The 12,246-nt window shown below is 37.3% G+C and overlaps 1 protein-coding gene across 1 annotated transcript in view; it reads left to right on the top strand.

Moving 5' to 3' along the window:
- Nucleotides 1-3,310: 3,310 nt before the first annotated feature.
- Nucleotides 3,311-12,246, top strand: part of nedd9 (neural precursor cell expressed, developmentally down-regulated 9) — a 28,706-nt gene continuing 19,770 nt past the window's right edge. Inside the window, exon 1 of the mRNA XM_079590834.1 lies at nt 3,311-3,513. Within this exon, the coding sequence (XP_079446960.1) occupies nt 3,502-3,513 (12 nt within the window). The 5' untranslated portion in view covers nt 3,311-3,501. The remainder of the gene's footprint in view (nt 3,514-12,246) is intronic.

Below are 12,246 nucleotides of genomic sequence, written 5' to 3'. Positions count from 1 at the left end.
TGAATAAGTGGTTTGTTCAAATCACTAACCGAGCAACAGTTATAGTGAGACTTGTCTTCCATAACACTAATTAACCAAATAAAACATGAAGTAATTAAAGAAATTCTCCGTGTTGTTCTGCAGTCTTGGTAGTGAGAAAAACGAGGAAGTCATTTTAAAGGATGTTTGTAAAGGAAACAGGTGCACAAAAACACAATCTCGCACTGCGTGTCACAGGGAGCTCCTTCTAACTGAGTCCCAGCTGCCACTAATGTATGACAAACACTTGTTTTGAGATCTATGATTGTAGATATGATTGTGGACCTGGAACAAAGAGCGGGGCTCTGAGTCAGGAACTACTCATGAGACCTGTAGAAATGAGACGGACAGGCAAATATGAGGGCTACTATACTATTCTTGCTAATTATTCAGAATATAGTGTGCACAGTTGGCTTTGCAAATGCTCTATGCATAGAATATCACATTTGTCATAATGTGCAATAAACAATCACATATATTTCAACAATGCAATAGTTACAGCATCTACTAGAAGGGGCGGGCATGCTAACCAACCAAACATCTTGGGAAAACCTGGATAATCTTCTACATTTGCAAAATATCTGTACTGCATTTTAAAATGCAATATAAGTAATATAATCTGCATGCAAATTTAGCTTAAAATCTTGAATGTTAAATTTAACTATTAAAACTAAATTGGGAAATCACTTTTTCTTTCCAATATTATAACGCAACTCACCAAATGAAACATGCAACAGGAGATCCAAATTGAAATATCATTCCACAAAATAGGTTCTGTTTCATAACATTTCACCAAATAAATTTTGAAACTGAAATTGAAACAAAATCTTCTTACATCTTAAATACGTCTGTTTCACTGTGAGACTGGGTCATGTAGTAAAGCTTCAGTAAAGTTCGGTCTCATGTTTTGCATGATTTTTAAGCCATGTAATCATGACTGCATACGTTGCTTTTAAGCATGTTCATGCATATGCAGCAAGCCTTAAACTGACACAAATAGGCAGTCACACCCCGGCCCACTGCTAGATCAGGCCATCCAGGGCGTTTCCTCTCACCTCTTAACCATCATCCTTCACTTCACTGTCAAGACAGCTCTCTGAAACACTGACTGATGCTCAACTGGTGAGTGCATTTCTAAACATTACCCCTTTCATTTTTGGATTATTTTATATATAGTTTGGATTATTTTATATACTGAGTTTCAGAGCATCTTCTTTACAGCTTGTAACAGCGTATTTCATAAGGGAAAAGATAAAAAAAATCAGAAATGGTGCTACATGAAGCCGTTTTTTAACTCTATGCCTATTTTGGCAATCTTTCTCTGTAGTTTAAGATTTTAATGAAAGACAAATATGTATATCTTAGTTATATCTGATAATGTATATTTGGGACATCATCTGACTTATGAGCAAGCAAACAAGCGAAACTGTTCCTGATTCATGACCAACATCGATGCGCATTTCACGACAGGAAACCACAATGAATGATAAACAAGTTCGTATTCAACTCTTAATTCAGATGACATGACAAAATAAAAAGCAGTAACAAGATAACAAAATGTTCTTTTGTGAGAATTTGGAAAATCCAGTAAAAAAAAAAGGTAATCTTGAACACAGCTTGCCATGTTAGTATTTAGAATTCAAGAAGGATTGGGGAAAAAATAAACCCTTCTTGCATCAATCCCAACCACATTTTAACCATCGCCTTGAAACTTATGTAAGACTAGTCTCATTATTCTAGTGCCTGTGGTCACGGTGGTACAGTCACCGCTCTCGTAATGCGTTGACTTAAAGGATGACTTTAAGGCACATGCGCAGCATTATTCAATGTTGACGTAATTTCCACTGAAACAGGAAGACAGGAAGACAGGGCGGGACATATCGAACAGCTCCCCTTTTTTAAATAGCCAATATAGTTTTGTTTATGTCACAGCTCAGCCAGAGCCGTTGAGCTCGGTAAAGCTGCAGCTTCCTCCTAATCAACCGTTTCTCCTCCTTATCGCTTTAAAAAATTGCATTTTGTGCAGAATTCAAATGGGTCCGATACGTTTTCTGGTCTGCGTATCGTGTCTCTGGACTGGAGAGATACGGTGGGTCGCATGACACTAACATGAAACCAGACTTCATTCACCCCAATGGAAAGCATATTTGAATCATTCTGTATCCCCTAATTCACTATGTGCCATTCACCATGTAGAAAATAGTAAATGTGTGAACAAATGACCGATTTCAGCCGCAGCTTCAGCGTCTATTTATATGTAGGGGCAGGACTCAGATAGAGAGCATTTGTTTGGACAGAAAAACTGATGATTTTGGATCCAAAATCATTTATCCATATTGGCAGAAGTGAGAGACTGTAAGTTTTGAATGCTTATGTCTTCTAAATGTACATTTTGTCATTGTTTTGGAGCACACTAGCCTATAGATAACAGTAAAGCTAACATATTCAAACTAAAAGCCAAAAAACGACCACTTTAAAGTTTGACAAATAATCCAGTTTAAGCTGTTTGACATCAAGGACTAAAAAAATCTTGATCAAAATCCCACAATAAGGTAAACTCAAGCTACAAACTTGTATATTTCAGTTCAAGCTATTTTTCATGACTGCCGCCATGTAGGCTATATAATCAAAATCAAAATCAGCAGCAGGGTATTACGGAAAACCTGGAAATATCAGGAAATTAAAGTTTGTTCTAATTAAATTATATAAGATTTCCATGCCTGAAAAAACACAATTAGTAAAATCTTTTTTTTAAAGCATCTAAAATCTTGATAATTTTCTATTATAAATTGCCAAAACCTTTTATGCTCTAGAAATTGCTCTTAATGAAATCTCTTTTTAACAATCCTAATCCAGCATTCACAAACGACCTGATAAGGCATGGGAATTCATTGGTCTAATGTGAACCTCAAGACAGCAGGGATCTGCAGAAAATCACTTGTCATGTCATGTGGCTCAAAATTAGTCATAAACAGCAGAAGAAGACAGTGTTTATAAAAGTTGTCGATCATAGTTTCCTGTCATCATTCAGTATATATCTATTTTGCCCCTAATATCTAGAACAGTGAGTCATACTAATAATCAGGGAAGTGCGTTATGTTGTTTCCTAGGAAATGTCTCCTCCCTTTATGGCGTATAGAAGTTTTCACTCTCCGCAGAGTCTAGTCCGCTGACTGCAGTGACATCACGATTCACGAGTGGGAGCGTCCCCTCAATCGCTGACCAATGAGCGCGTGTTATGCAAATGAGCTCGCGCAGGTTCCCTGAGTAGTGTGCGCGCGCTCCTCCCGCTAGCGCTCAGAGTAACTACAGACCCTCGAGCCCACAACACACATACCGTTATCACTCTAATACTGAGATACACAGTAAAAACGGGCAAAATGCGCTTCTAGGCTCATTTAAACGATAAAAGAAGAGTTTCTTCTGACCTGAACTCGGATTTTGTTTCTTACTGGAGTTACTGTAGAGCTGAGGACGGGCAAGATGAAGTACAAAGTAAGTGACTCTCCATTCATGCGCGCTATTTCCGTAAACTATATCAGAACATCTGCTTACTATGGTACAATATGTAGAATTTACATGTAGCCTATCTACATTGCACGAAGAGGGATTCCTGTGACTTTTTAAAACGAAAGAGCAACTGTTCTTGAACTGTAGATAGATAGATAGATAGATAGATAGATAGATAGATAGATAGATAGATAGATAGATAGATAGATAGATAGATAGATATATAGATAGATAACACAATAAAAATTGCACATTGTAAATTTTTTGGGCATGTATTATTATTATTAGGCTATGTGAATGTTCATCATTCAGAGGGAAATCTAAGTAAATTCAGTGGAGGTTGGTCTTAAAGCATCCTTCCCTTTTAGAACCAATGATATTTCACTAGTTAAATACTCCTTAACTTGACAACCGGCTGGCACCAGTGCTGAACAGCAGTAATTTGTGTGTGTAACCAACCATGCATTTATTGGATGGCTGGTATGATCCAAAAGCAAAGTGCAAATCACATCATTTATTACAGCCATGACACAAAAGGACTCTTTGAGCTCTATTGTAGCGAGGCTTGTAAATGATGTGATTTACACTCTGCATTTTCAACTCAAGTTACTCGGAGCCACTTGAGGATATATGGGGCCATTCATTAGCCTGGTCTCCAGCCCCTTTTCCAATTTGAGCCTCACTGTGATTGTGTAATGTGATGTCTTAAAGCAAACAGCATGCATTTTGTCCAGAGTAACAGGGTTGCTGTTATAAGTGTTCCTGGTGGAGACCGAAAATAAAACCACTCCAGGATTTTATGTGCATGTCCATGTTTGATTTGTGCTTAGATTGCCCATTACACTGCCAGGATTGTTTATTCTGAGGGCTTGTTTTATAGACATAGTTTAAAAATGATGAATAGACTCACTAATGAACTCTCTTGGTTTTTTCACAGTTTATGGTATTTTGATTATTATCTAGCAAAGTAATCGTTCATCTAGAAATTAAGTTTTTGTTAGCATATATATATATATATATATATATATATATATATATATATATATATATATATATATATATATATATACTAACAAATATATATTAGTATTTATTAGTATATATATAGCCTGTTCCCTCTTGAGTTGAGTTGAGTTGAACTCAAGAACTGGATCTGAACTGTTTTGTGAATTGGATCAACTAAATCATCAAAAAAAGATTTGACTCCCAAAAAATTATTCATTCATACATAGCCTAGTCTCTTCGCTCATGAACATGCCATGAGTGCTATAGGGTGTATGTCAATATATTTTTTGTAAATAACGACATGGCTTTGTGTGACGATCACGTATTGTATGGCTTCAGAACACTTGGAATATATTGCAGGATTCTTATCGACCACTTTTATGATACTTTTATGGTGCTTATTTCATCATTTCAGAGCTCGACAGCCCCAGACCTCATTCACTTTCACACGATTTTGAAACAAATTAATCTTTTGTGTAAAATCTGTCATCCTTTCAAAAGTTTCCCCAGCTGATTTTTGGGGCACTCAGAAATATGGCTAAACTTTGGCCAAATCTGTACTTTCAATCCAAGTGCACACAGTGTGGGGGCAGCTTTTCATTCAAGAGAAACTTGGCTCTTGTGTGCAATTCCCTCTCCATTTGCATAGTCTTTGAGGCTTTCGGTCCTTTGGGAAGATTTGCTTCCTACTTTGGTAGGAGGATCGAGCAGCTCTTCCTGAATGGAATGCTTTTGTCTGCTTCACACTATCTGGGGAATGTGGAGTACTTGGCAAGTCACGGACTGTTAGCGCATATCAGACGGTTTGAATTCCTCTACAGTACGACAATGAGCATCTCTGCAGTCTCTCTCAGATGTACTTTAAGCTCATAGATCTGTTTAATGACACAATTAGGCATCAGATCTACTAAAGATTTCATTTATCATAGATATACTGTATGGACGGTAATAGTTTGGATTTCTCTTATTTTAGAAGAAGTCTCTTATCCTCACCAAGGCAGCACTTATTTGATCAAAGAATACAGCAAAAACAGTGATATTGAGAAATATTATTTATTACAATTCAAAGTAACGGTTTTCTATGTGATGATAATTATTTTTAAAATTTTCAGCATAATTACAGTCTTCAGTGTCACATGATCCTTCAGAAATCATTCTAACATTATGATTTGATGCTCAATAAACATTCACTATTATTAATCAATGTTGATTAGTTGCATTTTTTTGATTTTTTCTTTTTTTTGAAACTGTGATACATTATTTTACAGATATTTGTATTAAAGTTTCAAAAGAACAGCATTTATTTGAAGTAGAAATCTTTTAACATTCAAATGTCTGAATCATTTCTATTAGCCTAATTAAAAAATCATACGTAACATATTATTATGTTTTATTATAATTATTATTAATTTTAATATTCTACAATGTTTTTACAACATAAAATTATTTTCACAATACATTTGTATTTTTAATATATATTTCCCCGCATGCAAATATATTGTCATAATATAATAGAAAAGCATTAATGGTCTTAAAGTCTTAATTCATTTATTCCTTTTGATTTTGAGATGACCTGAATTCTTCCGTTTGCGAGGTTCATCGCGTAACTTCAGAGGAAGTTACATCAAAACAGATCCGATTCCCTTTTATCCCCTGTTGACACAGAGAGATCCTTTGTTTGGCTGACATTTCTGAAACTTTTAAAGCATCTTTACCTCCGAGACTGGTTTACTTTGCAGAGGAACTATCTCAGGGTTATTCTCCGGGGGTATTTGAGGGTCAGGGCCACAGGGGCGAACTGGTCACGCTGTTGTTGTTTCTGACGCAGAACAACTGATGTACATCACTCTGAGTGACACACAAGCTGTTCTCAGCTCACGGTCTGATAACTAATCGTCAAACCCAACAGAGTGGACCGACAGCTGACAGAAGGACAATACTTCCTCAGTTTAGAGCGGAAGTTCAGAGATTACTTTAACCAAACACTCTCAAGTGATTCCTTAGGGTATCAAGAAAGTCCCTCACGCAGCCATGAGGACCATTTTTAGTTAAATATTAAGTTTTCACCAGAGCTGTTTTTCCACCTTTGGAGCAGCGAAGACACTAAACAGACTTCATCTTTCAGTCTTAAGGGTCACATGGTCCACATCTTGACGTCACGCATAACAAAGGTCAGTCAGTACCCAGGCCTGTTGACGTCAGTTACGTTTTCCAACAGGTGCGCAGGTGAAAAGATACACAAGGCGTAAATAATCCCCAAACAAGCAGACCTGTATTAGATGTCAGAGCTCTTGTAGCCTGTTTATAACAGACATGGGGATCTGGGAGCAGTTTGAGACTGTTACGCCATAGATTTTCCTTCGGGAGCACATCGAAACGAGAGCCGACCCCTCCTTCTCAACACCCAGACACACTCAAACGTCTGTACCCTGCTTTCCTGCTTTCTTTTCACTCTTATGTAACTGTGGCACAAATAGCCTGACAGGCACAAAGAACTGATTAGGTGAAGTAAATGTTCAGGGGTTTTTTTTTTTTTTTTTTTTTTTTGCGTCTCTCTCCAGGCTGTAATCCAAGCCGAGGGTTTTGTTTGGAAATTTACATTGTTCTCAATCAGTCTGAGGGGAAATAATAGGGGGTTGCCCGACTGAAATACAAGGCAGAGAGAGGTAAACAGGGTGATTTTGTGGTGTGTTTTGTGTTAAATTGTAGTTATCATCAAGGATTCATGTAAGGAAAATCACTGAGATCTCTTTAATATCTCATGATATTAAAGACCAACTGGAAATTTTGCTCAACATTTTCTAATGAAATTGACCCTAGCAGTCTCATGTATCACATCTGGTGTTTCTGAAAACGTTTGCCAACCCAGACAGCAACATAGTGTCGGCACAGATCCGGCCCACATCTGGTACGTGTGGAATCCAGATGTGGGCCGACACTATGTTGCTGTCTAATAAGAAAGTCAATCAAAAGTGAGAGATCTCAATATGAACTCAAACATTTCTCATCAGATTTGACCAAATGATCTAAGCTATGCTATCCACGTTCATTTTATAGCTCTGTACCATCAACAAAAGTCTCATTTGTATTATTATTTCTTTAGACACAATATTGATTTTGCAGCTGAGAACACTATTACTAAGAGCATTTCTGAGCAATAAAGTGTATCTATGGGTGGGTGGGAAGTTATGAAATGTAAACTCACTGAAAGAACATTACAATTTAAAATCAATCTCGTTCCCGAGTTTCCGTCTACTGGAGGACGTCGGAGTATGAAGACTGTGTACGTGTGTGTGTGTCTATATATGCATGTGTTTGGTTTGTGTGTGTGTGTGTAGGCCACATCGGGGTGGTATTGTGCATAAAGAACACTTCCCAGCAGGCATTCCACATTCCCCAGGGTAAGAACAAGGGCTATTCAGAGAGCAGGTCTCAACCAGCGCTCCACAGCACAGCTCTGTCCTGTTTGAAAGACACGGACAAAGAAAAGAGACGATTCTGAAGACGCCGAGAGCCCTCCTGCATATACCAACATTGGGGGGTTGCAAAGATGCATCAAATAAGGAACTGTGAACCTTTCAGAGCCGTAACCTTTATAGATGTTTCGGGGGACACATCCCCCTCCGTACTTAGATTAGAGGTCGACCGATATGTGCGTTTCAGTTTATTTTTAAAGTGTTACATCTGGTCCCCTTCGAGCCTGGATTTGTGTTTATATTCATGCATTCATATCTTCTGAAATTGCACAGGGATTTGTGTTTGACCTCTAAAACATGTCTTTTTTTGTCTCCGCTTCACCACTGTTTTCAAGTCATAAATATATTGAATATTCCCACAATGCATGATTTCCAGGAAAGGTTACACATTGCGGTACATTGCCCTCACCAGGAGAAAAACGAAAAGAAAGCATAGAGTTTGTTTGCCCCCAAACCATTTTAGATCGATCCATTTGAAGTATGATGGGATGGTTTATGAGGATGGTTTACCGTTTGTGGCGATTTAGAGAGATTATCTACAGTCGAAGGTGGGATGGCGAACTGTCCATTGTTCACTCAATGAAATGAGTGAAGCAAATAAAGGCGGCGTGATAGTGTTGAATTGTTTATGACTTGTATTCATCTCTATTTGAAGATTGACCTCATTCTCAACTTCTGCTATTGACATAAATGGAAAAATTTGTAGGCATTTGTCATTGCCAGAATGTCCTTCGAAAAAGAGTAGGGATGTAACCCCGGCATCCTGGCCAAATTTGCCCCTTAGCCTCTGTCTATCATTGCCTCCTAATCATCCCCATATACTGATTGGCTTCATCACTATCTCTTCTCCACCAGTAAGCTGGTGTGTGGTGGGCAATATGGCTGCCTGGAAAGGTCAGCATCCAAGTGGATGCTGCACATTGGTGTAGTGCTGGGTATCGATTCAAATTTCAAGAATCGATTCGATTCCGATTCTCAAGATCTTGAATCGATTATCATTATTCGATTCGATTCGATTCGATCCGATCCGATCTTATATTCTTAAAATATAAAATTTTCAAAAGTTTTAACTGTTCATGAACAATCAAGTGTTTGTATTAAATAACATTCACAAACATACATTAATGTTGTAAAAATGTATTGTTCACTCAATGTATTGATGTTAGATAAGGCATTAATGTTAATGAATGGTATCTTAGTGTAGTGTTACCAACTAAACAGGAGATACAACGTGTTTTATTTGACTTGACTGTCCTTTTATTTAATCCAAAACTGCGTTCATATTTAAAAGGCCTTTTAAACTAGATACAACCGCACACGATACCACTTTAGGGGCCGTTCACATATCGCGTTTTATACGCGTGCAAATTCAGTGAGAAGCACTTCAATGCATCTCAACAGGTCATGTGAAAAAAACCAGCGGCCTTTCCGTAACAACATGGAAAGCTCGGCCGAACAGCTGATCATAGCTGTACAGGGCGGCTTTTTATTTCTCATCTCAATGAATATATCTAGTATTAAAGCTAATGCAAGGGCTAGAAATCAATACATTTTTTGATGATACTTCCTCGTCATCATGGAGAGCGCAGTTTGCACCGCGTTCTCCTTTCCACAAGCGCGTGCTTTCCCGTTGCGTCTGTCGTTGCTATGCAACCATGAACAGAGGCGCGGGCCGCGCGGCTGGAAAACGAATTTGCACGCGCAAAAAACGCACTATGTGAACGGCTCTTTCCTCATTTCTGGTCAACAAGTCTTATATACTGTCTATGGTGGATTCAGAGAGACCGCATTAGCAGCGCTGCCGGTCGTCTCAGTGTGTTTATGGGGAAAATATAGGCCTGTTATTAAATCGATCCTCTGAGTTACGGATCGATCTTTAGAAATTAATATGAAAATCGATTCAGAATTGGTGAATCGATTTTTTCAACACAGCACTACATTGGTGGTGGTTGAGGAGATTCTCAGAAAAAGCGCTATATAAATGTAACAAATTATTATTACACTCTAAGAAATGCTGGGTTGTTTTAACCCAATTTTGGGTCAAATATGGACAAACCCAGCCATTGGGTTACATTTTTAAATTGCATTTTTGGGTTTGTCCATATTTGACCCAAAATTGGGTTAAAACAACCCAGCATTTTTTAGAGTGTATTATTATTCATTGTTAATTTTGTTCATTTGTTTAATTTAATCATTTTGGTTTCATTTTTAGTTCATTTAGTCATAGTCGTTTACTGGCCGACATATATTAGAAATATTTTCATTTAAAAAAATTATGTTTAAAAAATGCTAAAAAATAAATCTAATAATTGATGAATAATATATATTAGTATATTTTTTTCTAAAATATATTAAATAACTATGTAAGATGCATCTAAAAAAAACTCCTGGGATAAGTATAGGCTATATTTTAAATATTTTGGTAAGAAACTTTGCGTGTATTTACATGCATGCTTGCACGCATACTTGCGTGTAATATGTTTATTTGCAATGTATTTTTAGCAATTTTTCTATGTTTTCTATATTGTTATATATTGATGCATCTTAAAAAATACTTTTTTTCTTTTAAAACATGTTTACAATTTTCTGCTATGCTGGCTCACTGAATAAATAACAGGTGTTGTTTTTCTAGTCTGTGTCTTGTGGCACACAGTGGTTTCTGATGACATATGTTTTTCTCCTTCATTTAGACATGTCAGAGCGAAACACGCTTGCCCTATTGACCCAAAATCCTTTGAAAGTAATTTACAGCAAGCTCATGAACTGCTTATCTGTGCTGGACCACTACAGACTTTCTCGAGAAGTGTGAAATTGAGATGACATTCGGGGGTGTATTTCCCGCTCTTGAAGCGCCGCCCCTGCTGTGACATCATAAATCCATCACACATCCAAGCGCTTGCTGGTTCAGGGGGGATTATGTCTTACATCTCCCAGGATGTATGAACCCGGTTACCTCTCTGTCCATTTACACTGCCTCCTTCAGTATTTGCAGGCCCGATGGTGTAAAATACACACTGTTTTTGAACGTTAACCAAACACTGTTTATAAATGCAGCATTATGCAATCTTTAGTGCCAGCAGCTATCATTTCAACCAGTGTACTATTAGTCACATTGAGATACAATTATAGGTTTTATTAACAGTTTGAATTAGTTATTTGAATTTTAATTCGTATTTTAGTTAGTTTTAATAATTTTGTTGTGTTACATTTTTAATGTCTAGATAGTTTTTATTCAATTTTATTTTAGTTTTAGCTGTATTTATTTTAATACATAAAGTTAAACTAAATTAAAGTATTCAAACCCGTTTTTTTATGGTTTTAGTTTTAGTTAACTATAATAACCCTGATTTCAACAAGACATTTGATAGGGCAATGACAAGTCAACTTATATTTCTCCGTCTGCTTGATGTGTAGTTATGAAACAAGCAGTAGAGATGCCAAGCTGAAGACAAGCTTCAGGCTGAAGGTGGTAACAGAACGTTCTAGATATAACAGGGCATGAACTAAAAAAAGTCAAACAAGACGGTCAAAAAACAAGCAGTTGAGATTTAAAATGTGCCTTTAATTGGACTAATTAGATGCACAAAGATCATTATGACCCACCTATAACAATCTGGGCCTTGGTTTCGGTAACAATGCTGAAAGGTTTACAGTTTTTTTTTTTTTTACTGTTTACCTACCGCATGCGCACTGAAACTTACCGTATTTTTCTGCAAATGCTCAAAAACACTAGTGTGGTTTATAGTGTTAAAAGAAAAGCCAGCCCTGTATGATTCGAGTCTTTGAGGTTGCCGTGTTGGTTGGTCTCTGTTTGGAGTGTTTGTTAGGTGGTTGGTGGGCGGGGGGTTTTTTGCTGGTGACTTAAGTCGTGTTGACAACTTTAGTGTGGGCGATTTCTGATTCACAGTGCTGAGGAAACGGGAGGGATAGCTAATACTGACATCACGCCATCACTGAAATGAGACAACTCTTTCTCTTGTGTGTCCTTTCAGAGGAGTACAGACTTTTATCAATTGGTCAAAATGCAAAGTGAGACATCGCACGACCACTGTAACGTAGTCAAAAGATGCTATAAAATCAGCGTCCCTGGTGGGAGTTTCCAGAATGTTAGTGTACAAACCACCAGATTTAAAAACAGATTTAACCCTATAACATAACAGTCTACTATAATCTAATGAGAGTTAGTGGACATGTAGTTGCAAATAGTGTAACCTTACATTTTCATTAAGCACAATAT

Source organism: Phoxinus phoxinus, assembly GCF_949152265.1.
Source record: "Phoxinus phoxinus genome assembly, chromosome: 19".
Classification (NCBI taxonomy): domain Eukaryota; kingdom Metazoa; phylum Chordata; class Actinopteri; order Cypriniformes; family Leuciscidae; genus Phoxinus; species Phoxinus phoxinus.
This window is presented reverse-complemented; position numbering and strand designations above follow the sequence as displayed.